General features: G+C 40.1%; 2 protein-coding genes across 5 annotated transcripts; one reads left to right on the forward strand and one right to left on the reverse strand.

Annotated features, from left to right (window-relative positions):
• The first annotated feature begins 398 nt into the window (after nucleotides 1–398).
• LOC112296103 (pyruvate kinase 2, cytosolic) lies at nucleotides 399–2616 on the forward strand. Its single transcript, XM_024548274.3, has 2 exons — nucleotides 399–1954; nucleotides 2214–2616. Exons 1-2 carry the CDS (start codon nucleotides 485–487, stop codon nucleotides 2322–2324), a joined length of 1581 nt encoding a protein of 526 aa, XP_024404042.1. The 5' UTR covers nucleotides 399–484; the 3' UTR covers nucleotides 2325–2616.
• Nucleotides 2617–7654: 5038 nt separating this feature from the next.
• LOC112272638 (protein ASYMMETRIC LEAVES 2) lies at nucleotides 7655–10460 on the reverse strand. Of its 4 annotated transcripts, XM_024500603.3 has the most exons (4): nucleotides 10169–10460; nucleotides 9761–9842; nucleotides 8843–9586; nucleotides 7655–8682 (listed from the first exon to the last, which is right to left on the reverse strand). In XM_024500603.3, exon 3 carries the CDS (start codon nucleotides 9582–9584, stop codon nucleotides 8856–8858), a length of 729 nt encoding a protein of 242 aa, XP_024356371.1. In that variant the 5' UTR covers nucleotides 9585–9586; nucleotides 9761–9842; nucleotides 10169–10460; the 3' UTR covers nucleotides 7655–8682; nucleotides 8843–8855. The 4 variants fall into 4 exon arrangements, with proteins under 4 accessions (XP_024356371.1, XP_024356367.1, XP_024356369.1 ...); XM_024500599.3 differs by lacking the exon at nucleotides 9761–9842; XM_024500601.3 differs by having other exon boundaries at nucleotides 8843–9842.
• Between the last annotated feature and the right edge of the window lie 6197 nt (nucleotides 10461–16657).

Raw genomic sequence — 16657 nt, forward strand, 5'->3', positions numbered from 1 at the left:
GAGGCAGAAAAGGGCACAAAATTCCACCACCACAACCCAAGAAAGCACAGAATCTTCCCACAAATAGCACAACGGACACAGTTCCATAGCAAGCGGGGGAGGGGGATAATCACAACATTCGTTGCACCTGCGCAAGAGGGTGGCGACGCAAAAGAAGAAAGGGAACGCGAAAGAAAGCCTAAGCCCAAGCCAAAAGAAATCGGACGAGGGGCTGGGCTGAACACAAGGTCTGGAGTCAAAAGCGCCGCTTTAGGGGTGATGGACCAACCCGGAGCGTGCTGGCCCCAGTGACCCCTCGCCAAACCCACCTCGCACACATTGCGTCTCCGCACCTCTCATCAACACACCCCTTCAAACTCACGTTTTGCAGCAGTACTTGATAGTTTTGTTCAGTTTTCTAGGTGCTAGTTGTGCAGTTGTGAATTAGGGTTGTGGGTGCGGGAGAGACAGCGTTGAGCAGGCTTGGAAGCGAAGGTTGATAGCCATGCAGGCCACGCAGTTGTTGCTGGAGGAGCCAATCAGGCTGGCCTCCATTCTGGAACCGTCGTCGCCCACGGCGTTCTCTGCATTGACGAAGATTATCGGCACGCTAGGTCCGCAGTCGCGCGATGTGGAGACTATTGAGGCTCTGCTGAAGGCTGGGATGACTGTAGCCCGGTTCGATTTCTCCTGGGGGGATGATGCGTACCACCAGGAGACGCTGGAGAATCTGAAGAAGGCTGTGAAGAACACGCGCCGGCTGTGTGCCGTGATGCTCGACACCGTTGGGCCGGAGCTTTGCGTGTTGAACAGTGATGAGGGTGTGATTGAACTTGTGGAGGGGGCTAGTGTGTTGCTGGCGGCAGATAGGACTGTGAAGGCCTCCGCGACCGTTTTGCCATTGAATTACGATGGGCTGGCGTCCGCGGTCAAGAAGGGGGACACCATCTTCGTGGGGCAGTATTTGTTCACGGGGAGCGAGACGACGTCCGTGTGGTTGGAGGTCGTGGAAACCAAGGGTAAGGATGTGGTGTGTACTGTGAAGAACACGGCCACTCTGGCTGGAAACATGTTCACAGCTCATGTGTCGCAGGTACGCATCGACTTGCCCACTCTCAGCGAGGCCGATTTGAAGACCATGGCCACTTGGGGCGTGAAGAACCAGATTGATTTCGTGTCGTTGTCGTACACCCGGCACGCTGACGACGTGCGCGCTTGCCGCGAGCACTTGAGCAAGCTTGGGGATCTCCGCCAGACGCAGATCTTCGCGAAGATTGAGAATTACGAAGGTTTGGCGCATTTCGACGACATCCTGAAGGAAGCCGATGGTATCATTTTGTCCCGCGGCAACTTGGGGATTGATCTACCGCCTGAAAAGGTGTTTTTGTTCCAGAAGGTGGCGCTGCAGAAGTGCAATGCTGCAGGCAAAGCATCCATTGTGACGCGTGTGGTGGATTCCATGGTGGACAGTCCCCGCCCTACTCGAGCTGAAGCTACGGATGTGGCCAATGCCGTGCTGGACGGGACTGACGGCATCATGCTGGGGGCGGAGACTTTGAGAGGGCTGTACCCCGAGGAGAGCATTTCCACCGTCCACAAGATTTGTGCGGAGGCGGAAAAGGTATTCAACCAGGCAGTGTACTTCAAGAGAACCATCAAAGGCGTGAAGGAGCCCATGCAGCATCTGGAATCGATTGCGTCGTCTGCTGTGCGAGCTGCGACGAAAGTTAGGGCTTCTGTGATCGTGGTGTTCACCTCCTCAGGACGTTGTGCACGTCTGATTGCCAAATACCGTCCCACGATGCCCGTGCTGTGCGTTGTGATTCCCAGACTCACCACCAACCATTTGAAGTGGAGCTTTACAGGCGCGTTCCAGGCTCGACAATGCCTGGCGGTTCGAGGCTTGTTCCCAATGTTGGCCGACCCCCGCCACTCATCCGATTCCGCCAGCACAACGAATGAGTCCATTTTGAAGGTGAACTCTCTCCCCTCTTCCTGGCTCCCTTTGTACTGTGTGTTGCTTGTTTGTTCATCTTATTTTGCAGAGGTGGAGCTTTGGAAGCAGAAGTCCGTTTTGCTACAGTTTGTATTTGTCCCGAAGGGTTTGGTAGACCATGGGTACCGTATACTGTAGTGCATGGGAGTCTGTTAGATCATTGGCGTTTGGGCCGAATTTAGAACCAAAACACACAGCAGGAGTAAATGTTGACTCAAGTTTGTTGCACATCTTGCAGGTAGCGCTGGACCACGGCAAGGCTGCAGGCATTGTCAAGGCCCATGATAGAATTGTTGTATGCCAGAAAGTTGGAGACTCGTCAGTGGTGAAAATCATTGAGCTAGATTGAGTAGCTCTGTAATGTCGCATGGGATGCCTATTTTGTAAACTTTCCAATATTTTTTGACGGAAATTATTAGGATAAGTTGCAGTGTCGATCCATATGCTTCTTTTGCACCTAATTCGTGTTGAAATGTACCCATGCATTCCTCGAGAATGCAGACTTGATGGTGAGTGATAAGTGAACCTCGAGATATTTGGGGAAGCCGGACCAGTGCACTGCATGCGGGTCCATTTTCAGTTGTGCCAGGCGATGATCTGGTTGCAAGTAAGAACACTTATTTAAAGATTCGAGGGCCTCATATGCTGCTTTTCATGTCGACCTGCATGTATTTTGCGTGACTGTCAGTGAGATGACTAGCAAAATGGTGATGTGAGTTCGGTGGCTTCTTGGGATGGAGGGCTTCGGCCTGAGGCTTTGCTTGCTGCCAACGCTGCATCCTCTTTGCCAGTCTATGTGGGTGAAATGAGCTCGCAAGTCTGAGATTTTCGGACGAGGGATGTACTCTTCTATATAACGTATTTCTTAATCGTCACGCTTTGGTGTGCTGTGCATCACATTCGCAGTTGGAAAATTTATCTCTTTGATCCTTCGAAGTGGGAAGAAATCAACTCCAACACCATGCTGATGGATGTGGCAGAGGTGTGGACATGCTAATGTTGCACTGAATTTGAGCTACCACAGAGACAAATATTACACCTTGATGCAACATTAGTGAAGTTGTATTGTGAGCAAGAACTGTTTTCATAGTATGCTATACAGTTTAAGTGGTTGATGGGTTAATCACTGTCGCAAAATGCATGAAAGAAGTCATTCAGTTTTACAACAGTTTTGTAAGGGAGAAAAAATCATGCGAAATTATTGATAAGGCAACCCTCTGAAATGGTAATGCCAATAATTCCTATGGATGGTTCAATGCTGTAGAGTATTCTAATATTATATGTACAAATTTGAAATTGAATCACGCATGTATTTCGGAAGCTTCTTGTAACAAAGATTTGGTACACAACTAAGAATCAATGAGTTATTCACTAACAGACGTACTCCATGATGTCCAAAAATGTTTTTGAAAAAGTTGTGTCCACAGGTGAATACAATTACAATATGTATTGATGATTTTGTTTTTGTTTTATGCTTATTTTAGCCTACGTTTTTAAATTCATTATCAATGAAATGTAGTAACTATTAATTTATCAAATTTAAGTTTTACTCCACAGTATATTGAGTACACACGTTCATATCAATTGTGCAAATTTTATAATCATATTAATCATTTTAATTTCAATCAGGCGTATTCATTTTCAAAACATTTCTTTGAGAAGATACAATAATTATATGAAGGATATGAAAAAATCTCACAAACCACACAACAATATTTTGTCAAAGATTTTTGCACTGAATTTCAACCAAATAAACTCAGACGCAAATTCAACTTATGCAAATGCATCAAAATGTGTTCTGTTTTGTTTTTCAAAAGTCATTGGTGATTTCCTAAATCAACATAATCACTGATGAGGCTAAAAATAAGGTCCTGTAAGTAGAATTAAATTTTAAGAAAAACATCTCAATATCCTTTTATCACCTTCGATATCATACGTACAAAAAAATCCAATATTTTACTCAAGTGTCATACGTACACAAAAATCCACCAACAAAAAAAACCAAATTATGGCCACAAAATCATTTGTTACACTCTACCCCAAAACCATAAAACCTCAAAATTAATTCATCATCAACCAGAAACAACAGCAAACGTGGGTTTTGCAGTTTTGGCGACCGTTGCAAGAAAATTGAAGAGTCATCACAAATACAAACTCCATTAAAGTCAAATTAATCGTATGTTTAGACAGAGCCCTGGAACCAAACCGTAAACCTTTGTGAAATTGTTGTTCGAATCCGCAAAAGATGAAGAGAGGTTTTGTCTACAGGGTCATGAGCTCCGGAGAAGTGTGTCGGTGAAACACGGTGAGTTGGTGATCTGCCTGCACGGATCGACTAATCTCGAAGATTCTGTGGAATTTTAGACTCGTACACTTCACTGTTCCGATGAGCGATTCGGCGTCAGATTGCGTGAACCGATTACTGCTTAGAATGAGTTTTAGTTTGATGTTTCAGTCACTTAAAATGAACATCGCTGATCCTGAGGATGTATATCAACGATCATGTCGTGTTGCGAGTTTGAGAATGTGCTTCCGGCATTATTGAGCCCCAGCTAACATGCTGTGCAGGGAGTGGTCTCCATGATAGGCTGCAGGCCAACGTTACAAGCGTGTAACATGCCAGCAATGGTGAGCAATAATAGCGATAGACATGATCACCCCACACTATATTCGTGTCAGATTCGGCAGCGAGTAATAGAAAGCTCCGGTGCCGAAATTGAGAGAAGTAGCACGTCATGTTTCTGATGGTGAAAACCAAAGTTGAATCCTACATTAAAACGTGTAATCAATGATGAATATACCAGCATCTGGAAGCTAGACTAGACTTCAACTTCACAATAGATAAACAAATGGTAGCTGTGAGTGAAAAATTTAAAATATATTGATCTGTGACAGTGACAGGTGTATAGTAGTCTCCATTCAATCTTCTCATGAAGGTTCTACATAACACTCATCTAAAATTCTCCACAAGTTGTGAAAAAAATTACGTAGACGAAGTGAGACCATTCGACAAAGCTCAAGCATCAATCGAAAGGATAACATTTAGTTCTTCAGGTTCCATTAATCATCGCTGTAGCAGTCAAGGTTCCTCTGAATTAGTACACCCCTCTCATCTACGAAGAATCAACCCCTTCTGTTCTACAGAAACCTTGAAAGCAAACCAGAAAGGACATTTGAATAGTATTCCTAAGGACTGTTGTCCGCAGTATTCCGCCTCAGTCCCGGTAACCTTTCACTCAATGGCAGCATTTATGACTGTAAACAGTAAGTATCGATCAGTTTGTATGTGAAAACCTAGTGGCTGAAAGAGCCAAATTCTACGTGCACTGGAACCGTTCTAATAATATGAGCTGGAAGAATCAACTCAACCATGTCTTTTTGTCAGAAGTATTTTCCTCTCGTTCATCCAAGTATTTTGTCATGTGCCCAACGGTTGGCGTTTCCTCGATGCTCCAAAAGAATATTCATAGGCAGTTTCCCACAAAATATTGAAATCGGTACCAATCTAACAAAATAGAAATATTATGAGGTGATTGAAGCGTAGCCGCTGGTACGTACAAAGTTTCGTTAGGATGGGTAACTACTAAAATTAAAATAGAATCACAACAAGAAACGCACCTCTACAAGCACTTAGATGATGATGATGTGAACATTCATGCGATCTGGTTGAAACTGTAACCACAGTAAGCAACAACAGAACTTACAGCATCCATGACAGCAACATAACACAGAGGGCATTTTACCATCTCCGCCTTTACCAGGTCTCTTGTTATCGTCTTACTTTTTACTCTACACCTGCATTGTGCCGCAGTAATTTTACTCTAGATTATTTTAAGTAGAAATGCAAGCTTACAGTACCACCGGCTTTATAAATCAAGATCAGTCAGGTGCACATTTCAAGAGTTCTCGAAGGTTGAGTGCGCGCAATACCATGCGTTGTCAAAAAAATTCATGGTTCAAGTATGAACTTCAAACAGGACACCTGAAGGATAAATTAGGAATTCTTCTAGAAGTTAGAGGCAAAACATAGTGGTTACCTATGAAAAACAATAAGCTCCACGCAGAACAAAGTAATCGCCTCATCTTGACAAACACTAATCGCTCCACGCATCAGGGTTCAAGGGAAACCAATAAAAGCCACATCTGCGAAAACCGAAGACATCGTTCCCACGAGATTGTGTCGAAAATAGTCCGAGCTTGAGCGGTTGGAGATCCATAGATCTTTTGCAGTTGCATAGAGCGATGAGCACTAAACCCTTCATTCTCACAGGACTTTGATGTTGGGGTGGGTTATTAGGCATATCGCAATACGATGCATTGAAATAAACATCGCATAGACTGAAATTAGCAAAGTTGGTTAAGCATTGCAGGATCTCCATCCAGAAGCTCTCGTTCCATCCTTGACGAAGACGTTTTCATTGAAGTGTCAGTGAATTTAATTCAACCCCTAGATCAAAACGTTCGGGGAAAGAGGTTGGTATATTTTAATCGCTATTTTTGGAAAAGCTAGTCACATAGTTTTTTACGCGCACTGCAGATCTACATCCTTGATCTGATACCAACTTTAATACCAACAGGATGAGTGAAATTTGAGCTACGCTGGTCTAGAATTCACCTCAGCTCCTAGTTGAACGCAACAATAAGTGTATTGGTCAACTGGCATTCAAATAAAGTTGTGAACTGCTGAGATTCAAATGCACTGTCCTATCATACAAATTTATGAAATAATAGGTGGAAAACTTAATGAGAGTAGCATCTTCAAATATACTTTATCAAAGATGTTGAGCGTTGGTAGGCAACAAGCTACTAAAATTGTCTTTAGGTTGTGGAAAGGTGTATCGTCAGCATCACTGTGACAAGGTTTTGAATGAGCTTCACTAAGTCTATCGTCGTGAAAACAAAGCGACTCCAGAAGACCCAAGTGGCTTAATTATAGGAAAGGCGCAAGTCTCTTGTAATTACACAAATACCTGGAGAAACAGGAGCATTCGAAGAACCTGGAGACAGAACTCCATAAGTAGTAACCAATGTATCGATAACTTTGACAGATTACATCAGTTCAGTTTGACATCTGAGACTAACCTTCAATCATCCATGCGGTGTTAAAACGACGGTGAATTCAGCCAACTTAATAGTAAGCCGAATATGACCACACCCAAAGTGCAGCTCGGAGGTCAACTCCATATCTGGTACCTTAATGTTCAACTGTTTCCCTTCCAAGAGTCAGGTACCCGCACTAAACTGCTGTAGTTCAAGCTGACAGTTCTAGACAGGTGACACGATTTCAAAAAGGTGTTTATCAGAAATTAATAGACTCTATGTTGTCATGCTTGACTAAAAGGGTACCTGCACGTACATCCGGAAAACACTGATCCAGAGTAGTGAAATGTTCTTAACAGCAATCACCACTGAACTATGTGGGGCCCTTGACGAAGGTTTAGATTCACACCTTGACTGATCAAAGCGCGGAATGCACCACTGATGACCTCCTCGAAACGCCACATCAAGAAAACGGCCGCGGCCGAGTGTTGAGATAGCAATCGCCAGGAACTCCAGATTCAAGAACGTTTTATTCGGTCCAATATCAAAGATGAGCTACTTTAACCCGCTAAAGAATCACAAACTGATGTCACCCTCATAAATATGTCCTTTGGGAAGCAACCCAGTCACAATGCGAAATGAAAAAGGAATATAGATTGGTTATTGACGTGTGTAGGAAGACACTATGAAGCGTAAAGTTCAGAAACAAGTTATCAGGACACCATTTGAATGAGTCCGATAGAACCCTGATGATCACTGGCCCAAAGAACATCGGAACACTTTTCACTACATGACAAAACTCCAATCCAGAAAGTGCAAGTATCAAAATTACACGGGAATGAACTTGTAGTGACACTGCGATTGGTATCGCGGTACACTACCTTTTTCCAATTACTACGTGAAAAAAGCCGAACTGGAACTTCGATCCCCACACCCATCATCGACTCGCTGAATACAACGAAGCGAACCAACTCAAATACACATTTTAGGGATGAAGAACCGACCCTACATGACCTGCAAACGAGATTATCGACGAGCTATTCGATGCTTTTTTAATGAAGAGTAATTGAGCCGTCCGGTCCAGAGAGTAGCATCTTGCTTAAGATCGAGCTAGCCAGTACAGTTTTCAAACTCGTTGACTGGTATAAACAGCCTCTATCTTTGGTATGTGCCGAGGATTGAGTGTCTAAGAGATCAGCGCACTCCAGGCACGAATTAAATGTGATCAAGGACATTCTATACTCGCAAACCAGGGCAAACCCAGCCACATTGGAAAAGCCTTGGATACTGCATGCAAACCACCTAGGCATCAGAAGCGGCTGCTCCTTCAGCATGAGAGCATGGACCTGCACCTACTCAAAAGCAGTTCTCGAACAGCACTTCCTAAATACGGCAGGTCTCAATGTTTACCACTATGGGATATCCAAACCCCCCTGAACGAATTCGTCAGACCTTGGCGCAAACAGGATAAGAGACCTTATTAGACCCTGAAGGAAATCCATAAGACTCGACACCGTCAAAACTGCATGCTCTCAAGTTCGTCGCGAGCGGTTTATCTCTGAGCTACGTCCTTCTGAATCTTCCAGAGCATCGGAACATCAAAACCCCTCGCCCGGAACACTCGGCTAATGCTTCTACTCATTTCAAAACACTCTCAGCACAGCACCCTGCATCCAAATGCGAATGCTTGTTACTTCAAAGCTTGGGTAGAGTGAGGTGATTTAGGGATTGACATCTCTATGACCGTCTTCACATATCTGAGATGCTCAAACGTCTGAAGTAGAATAATCAGCCATCAAGTGTTTAATGAAAGCGTGAGTATTATACCCATTCATAGCCATCATGGCGAGGTCACTTGTCCTCCAGTGTTGCTGCCGCTAGCTCCACCTCCACCCCCACCGCCACGGCCACCCCCACCTCCATTCCCGCCTTCACCTCCGCTCCTGTTTCCGCTCTCCCCTCCCGGTCTAGGATTAGATGGAAATGGTCCGAGTGGTCCTAGGGCTCCAGAAAGACCAAGGGCTTGAAGGGTTTCATAAGATCCTCCTCCACCTCTAGCCAGTTCCATGAGATGCTCTCTAGACAAATGTGAAGGATCTCTGGCAAGGTCCATCAACTGCTCCCTCGTGAGCATTTGTTCACGGTTCGGCTGTCCTCGGGAAAGATTCATTCCTACTCCTAAAGATGATGACGCTCCCCCCTGGCCCACGGATGGAACAACCATTCCTGCGCTTGCATACCTCGCTAAGTCTGAATGCGCAATAGCTAGTTCATTCTGCAGTTGCGCCACTTGCCTCTGCAAGACTGATATAGCGCCCACGCACCCGTAGACAGGATCTTTCACACGCGCGTCCGCTTCATATGCAAGAGAATTCACCGCATCCTCCCTTTGGTGCATGGGGAGTTCGTTCAGGAGCTTTGTGATATTACTAGCTCCAAATATCTTGTGGACATTGGCAAACTTGTGAGGCTGGTCGGGTGGGAAGTAGGGCGCAAACACACATTCCGAAGTGCATTTCCTCCTCAGGAACTTGCATGCGGCGCACGGAGAACTCGAGGAAGATGCCATTCCTGGCTATCAGATCCCAAGTTTAGTAAAGAACAATACTTCTCTCCGTTCACAGTAACCATAGACGAATATATTCTCTATATTATCTTGAACGTCCAGGATTTCTCTAAATCTTATAACATGCTTCACAATTGACTCGGAACTTCCAGTCACCATCAGGAATAGTCTCGACAGACCTTCCGTCAGATTGTGCCCTATTTCTATCCACCAAAAATCCCATAGGCAGCAAGTTCATATCGAGAGATCACTTGTCCAAATCTGTGCCACCGCAAACTCGTCCTCCCGAGTTAGCAGCAAAACCTCACAACACCAGCAGAATTCAAGAAAGCATGATGGATCCTAAACCTCATGTGGGGCAAAACTCCAGGACAAGAAACGATTGAAGCTGAAATGCACTGACTGAGGCACTCATCGCAAGCGGCTGCGCAAGGTTCATTAACCACGAATAAACTTCCACAGACAACAAAGATCCTGAGCTACCAAGTCCATCGACCACTGGCAAAGATCAAACCACAAGATTCGTGACCCACTCTGGACTAGCACCACAACCCATCATCGTTCAGAAAATCCCCTAAAGCACGGACCTCTCTTCATGGTTGTTGACAAAGCATCACGAAATCCATCAATTCGCTCTTGCACCACAACCCTCATAGCCCAAGGCGACTCCCTGATTCAAGGGCCTCCTCTACGAAACTAGCGTCAGCAAAACCCGAGAAGCCTCGTCTCTGGGGAGGAGACGGAGGGAGCAACACATGCATCCTCCCATCTGCACAACTCCAAAGCCCCCCACGATGACCTCGCGCCAACTCGGAACTCGAAATTCGGCGTAGGATGGTGTTTCCACCAGATCTGGAGCGAGAGGGAAAACCAATCCGCACTGGGTTCCGCCCACCCACCCACCCACTATCTCCGTGTGCGCAGTGAGGACGCTACCCGCGCGGCTACGAATTCATACCCGCCTCCCCCCGCGCCGTCCGTTTCGGCCGTGCCGGGATTATTCACCTGGGAGCCACAACCCCTGCGCACCCGCACGAATGTCCTTTGCCGGCTCTGCTCGGGTACATCCACCCTACCACGCTCCATCCCAATCCTCCCTCCATCCCCCTGCCTTCTTCTTCACGCCCCATCGCATCTCATCGCATCCCACCCCACTCCACCCCGCCCTGCCTGCCTGCCTGCCTGCCTGCCTTCATCCGCCGCGCCTCCGCTCCTGCCCGCTCGCTCGTTCGCTCGCGCGGCGCGGGCTCGCACGTCGCGCGTCGATGAACGACGAATCTCGAATCCCTCTATTCTCATCCACATCGCATTGGATAGGACCATCCATCCATCGCCTCTCTCCCAGTAGCGCTATTGGTTGGTTGATGAAAGTGAATCGATGATCATCATCCATGGTACCACTCTCCGCATAAATTTGAGGTTGAGGATCATAGTTGGTTTACAAAAGTCAATCAATAGTTGGGAATTTTTATTGTTGTATAGATTTGTTTCTTTTAATTTATGTATATATATATATATATATATATTAGCAATTGCTCTAATCATCCTCTTTGTTCATCTTTATTAATCCACATTTCCACAATATAAAAATCCAGTCCCTAGCCGCTCATTAGTAGCACTCTTGGTTCACACTAGGATACTTATTATTAGCCATTTTATTTATAAATCAAATTAGTCTTATTCCCTCTACTTAGTTGGTCCAAAGGATTCAACATGGTATTAGAGCAAAAATGACTCTATAAGACTATAAATAGCTGAAGTATCAACTTCTTATTTTTTATGATTAGTTATGTCAAACTTCAATTCAAAAGCCACAAGTAATACAAGATAGGATAGAAATACAACCTCTTATACAATATAGAGTCATCTCCTTTGTATGAAGGCTTCAAATCCAATATTTAATATATATATATATATATATATATATATATATATAGTTTGAAGGACTAGCTTCTTTTTGAAATATATCACCTTATGGGCATAGAAAATTATGGCATGTGGGCTTTTAGAATGAAGAATAACTTTAACAAAGATAAAATATTTTGATAGTGCATAATTTTGCCATTACTACCACTACTATTATCAATAATAGAAAAAAAGAGGAAGGAGCAAGCATAAAGTACCTTCAATAATAATATGTAGCATACAACACTTCAAACTATAAAAAGCTTTCAAGACCGTTATGCTTATTGGAATCCAAAATTTAGATATAAATTTGATAAAAATATATATAAAATAAATTTAATAGGAAAGTTCTTTAGCATAAAAAAATTAATAACATTAGCATGTACAAATATTTAAAACAGACGAAAGAAATTATAAATATACTAGAAAATATTTATATGCATCTATTTAAAATAATAGTTATTAAAAAAAATGAACTTTGAAGTCACAACATATAGCATTAGTAAGGTTGCATACAAAGAGAATATATAGTAAAATGTCTCTCTGTCTAAGTTATAAACCTCAAAGAACTAACTGGTCAATACACTCTTGTAACATTCAAAAAGACTAAGAAATAATTTAAAGATGATAATAAACATTAAATAAGAATGGTTATTTCCAAAGATAAAAAGACTAAAAAGTCTTGAAATAAGACTAAAGACTAGAAAGGTATTGACAAAAGTAAAGAAGGCTTGACTCTTTTTTCTATAAATACTACCTAATTAGGATCTATATGGCAATGTTCTATATAATCTCTAACACATGTTGATTTTATCAAATACATGTTTTAATGTACAAAGTAAGTTTTTTATATATGCACTACGTAGTTACTTTGTTCTACAAGCTATCAACACATGTAACATGTGACTAACTTATTGACCAAGTTTTTAACCTATTATCAAGGACATGAACTGGAAAATGATGCATAAATCAATGAAATCTATATCAAAGAAAAAATAAAAAAATAAAAACAAGGAAGTACATATAGTAAAAAGAAACTAGAATGGCTTATTGCCAAAAGACAAGAAAACTTGAGACTCATGAAACTGGACTAGAAATAAGAAAGGAGTTGATAAGATTGAAGAGGGCTTCATTCTTGTCTCTAGTATGTATTGACTTTGCAAGATACATGCCTTGAATTACAAGGTAAGTTTTTCTATGTGTGGGCCACATAGTTAGCTTGGTCTTCAAGCTAACAACATATGTGGTACATAGCAAACTTATTGACTACGTTTCTAATCCAAAAATTCAATTATAGACACCTATAAAGTCAAAGTAGTATTTATGAAGCTTCTAAGAAGTTATTGTAGAAGATATTATAGAATTGACTTATTTTTATCTATTTCTACTTATTTCTATCTATTTATATAGGTAATTACTGATTTACATGTATATATCTATGATATTATCCCCTCTTCTATGGATGAGTTCCATGAGGAGCAGTCTTTATATGTTGAGAAAATCTATGATGCAACAAATTATATTTGCCAAATATTAAGATTTTTGTTTTTTTTAAAGATGGCTGATAGGCCCTCTCAACCATTGATAGTATCCCATGATCAAATAACAAGGTGGCAAAAAGACCACCTTATTATTTGATCATTGTTGAAGCCTTCATAACTTCCTTCAAATAAAATATTTGGAACACCGTCAGGAGTTGTTCCCACCTCTAATAAAATTACCAAACATCAGAAGTCTCTTTCAAGGTCATGATACCAAATGCGTTATATTTTGCCATCTATTCTAAGAAAAATATGCTGTTCTTGAAGATCTTCATTTTGATTGTATTGTCTTAAAGGTTGTGATAATTACAATGTCTCATCCGATAGGTCAACAAACAAAGGTTCTTCAGTCATATCCACTAGTTGATGGCTCTCAATCTCCTTAGTGTTACAAATACAAAGAAGCTACAAACAAGGATTGAAAATAGAATGTTATCTTGTCTAAATCTTATTTTTTTTATAAAGAAGGTCTTTATCTTGATTTTGATGGATGTCATCAGTGAAAAGCCTCCACCTTCTTTTTTGCATTTATAAGATTCTTTGTTGGCTCCTACAAGCATTCACTAATATTATATCCATGCCAATGAACAAGATATTCTAACTTATTTTGGCATTGCCTTGAGTCTAAGATTTCTTCTATTTCAAATTCTTCATTATTGTCTACTTCTATAGGAAGAGGTGGCACTTGGCTTCTTTTTGGTATGACAACTATCTTGTATGGTTCAAAAAGAAACATGTAGAATATTGGATGAATTTTTATTGACTCCGATAGGTGTAAACGATATACAATTGGATTGATTTGTGCAGAAATAGGAAATGGTCGAAGCCTACGATAGTCCAAATTGTCACAAAGACAAGTAGTCTTGATATTGCAATGAAGTAACCATACCTTGTCACCCATGTGGAATAATAGTTGTTCCTTTTGATAGACATTTATATTAATCTTTTGTTATTCTTGAACTTCTTTTAATTGTGCCTTCATTATTGCATATAGCTCTGATAAACGATTTTCTAAATCTTTCATTATAGGATTATTAGCTTTTGAAAAGTCAAAAGTATCAAGTCATGGATGATAACCATAATTGATAAAAAAAAGTATTTTTTTTGTAGAAGAATGTATTATATTATTATACATAAAGTCAACCAATGGAAAAAGAGTTGTCCAATCATCTTATTGGTAGTTAATGGTACATTTTAAATACTGTTCCAAAACTTAATTAATACGCTCTGTTTGTCCATCAGTTTGAAGATGGAATGCCGAAGATAGTCTTATTTCCACTTTTAGAATTTTAAAAAAAATCTGCCAAAATCTTGATATAAATTGAGTTTTTGTATCGGATATGATATCCTTGGATAATCCATGATAGTGATAGATATTGTCAAGAAAGAGTTTAGTTATTTCTTCATATGTGATAGATTTTTTATATAGTATAAAATGTGCCATTTTAGTAAAACGATCTACTATCACGAATATAGAGTCACAAGAACTTGAGATTAAAAGATCCATAATGAAACCCATAGAAATAGTAGATCATGGTTGTTTTCGAATAGATAATGGTTAAAGTTTATAATGTTGATGACAAGGAGTTTTTGATCTTGAACAAATGTGGCATGACTGAAGAAAGTCTTTCACACCCTTCTATATTTGTTGCCACCAAATATCTTTCGATATAAGCTCCAAAGTCTTATTGTATCTAAAATCTCCTACTGCTAGAAAGTCGTCACATGTTTAAAGAACACATAATTGTACTTCTTCTTTTGGAACATATAATCGACCTTTGAAATAGAGTAGATTATTTTTGAACTCAAACTTAGAAGTATCTTATGACTTAGAAGAAAGATTTTTGATATTGTAAATAAGAGGATTAGAAGACATACTTGATTGGATTTTTTACATAAAGGTTGAATCAACAATCAATGTTGATTTTATTATTTGATAATGAAAATGCTCTGGTATTAAAAAAATCATTCTTTGTTGATCAAAAAATGCATCTTCTTCTTTTGGTTTAAGATAAGAACATTTATAAAGGGCATTTGATAAATCTTGTTGTTTTTCAGGTCAATATGTAATCTTGAAATCAAATCTTGATAAAGACATACTTCAATGGACTTGGTGATAATTTAAAATACATGTAGACATAAAATACTTGAGATTCTTATAGTCCATATATACAATGATTGGATTTGAAGTGCCTTCTAAATAATGACACCATTCTTGAAATGAATCCACATTTGTAAGAAGCTCTTTGTTGTAGATTTCATAGATAATCTAGGGTACTGAAAAATATTTGGAATAAAAAGCTACTTGATGAAGTTTATCATCTGTTCCCATTTGTAATAATAGAACACCCAAAGAAAAGTTTGATGCATCTGTTTCCATAAAAAATACCTTAGAAAAGTCAATGTAATACAAGATTGGTGTAGAAATAAAGGCTAACTTCAAAGCTTCAAAGGATGCTTTAATTTCTTTGCTCCACTTGAGTTCATCTTTGTAAGTCAAATGTGTAAGTAGAGTTGCAACTTGAGAGAAGTCTTTGATGAAGATTTGATAATAATTGGCAAAGCCAAAAAAGCACTAAATATCTCTTATCATTTTTTTAATCTTCAAATCTATAATAGTTTAAACTTTCTTAGAATCCGTCACAAGTCCATCATTTGAAATGATATATATCCTAAGAAATTGACTTGAATAGTATAGAATACACACTTTTCTATCTTGGCATAGAGTCCTGTATCTCTTAACTTTTGTAACATACAATGAACATGAAGTCCATGTTCATTTATATGTTTAGAATAGATCAAGATGTAGTCTACATAACAGACAATAAAATCATCCAAAAACTCTCAAAAAATATTATTTATTAGATGTTGAAAAGTTGTCACTGTATTTTAAAGTCCAAAAGGCATGACATTGAATTCAAAATGACTATACCTAGTTCAAAATGTAGTCTTTTATTCATCTCTTTCTTAAATATGTATTAGATTGTATGCTCCCTATATATCTATTTTTATATAGATCTTAGCTTGATTCAATTGATCAATAAATTTAGATTTTAAAAGTAGAGGATACCTATTTTTGATGGTGATCTTGTTGACTCCTCGATAATCAACACACATCTGCAATGATCTATCTTTCTTCTTTACGAATAAGATTCGAGTTCTTGTTAGTGATTTGGAATGATGTATGAAATTCTTGGCTAGATTTTCTTTAATATATTCCTTGAATTGAGCTAATTCATTTTGTGATAAATTATGGATTGGTCCAAATGGCGGTTATGCTCCATCTTGAAGGTCAATTAAGTAGTCATAGGGACGATGTTTTGGAAGAGTATCCACATTTTTCTTCTCAAATATAACTTGAAATTCTTAATATTGGCTTGAAATGCTACTTGAAGTCTTTGCATTATTAAAAATAGGTGTATCATAAATGCCACAAGGTGATCCTTCTTTTGCAGCATGCAAGAAAGCTCTCGCACTTACAAATACAAGTTTTATTATGTTAAACTTATGACTTTCTACTAAATTAATTTCACTCCTAGTTATACTTTTAGAAAAGTCAAGAGTATGAAAAATCTAATCTATACAAGGATTATACTTTTCTAACCATGATAAACCTAAAATAATTAGATT

This window comes from Physcomitrium patens, chromosome 19, assembly GCF_059467195.1.
Source record: "Physcomitrium patens ecotype Gransden chromosome 19, ASM5946719v1, whole genome shotgun sequence".
Classification (NCBI taxonomy): domain Eukaryota; kingdom Viridiplantae; phylum Streptophyta; class Bryopsida; order Funariales; family Funariaceae; genus Physcomitrium; species Physcomitrium patens.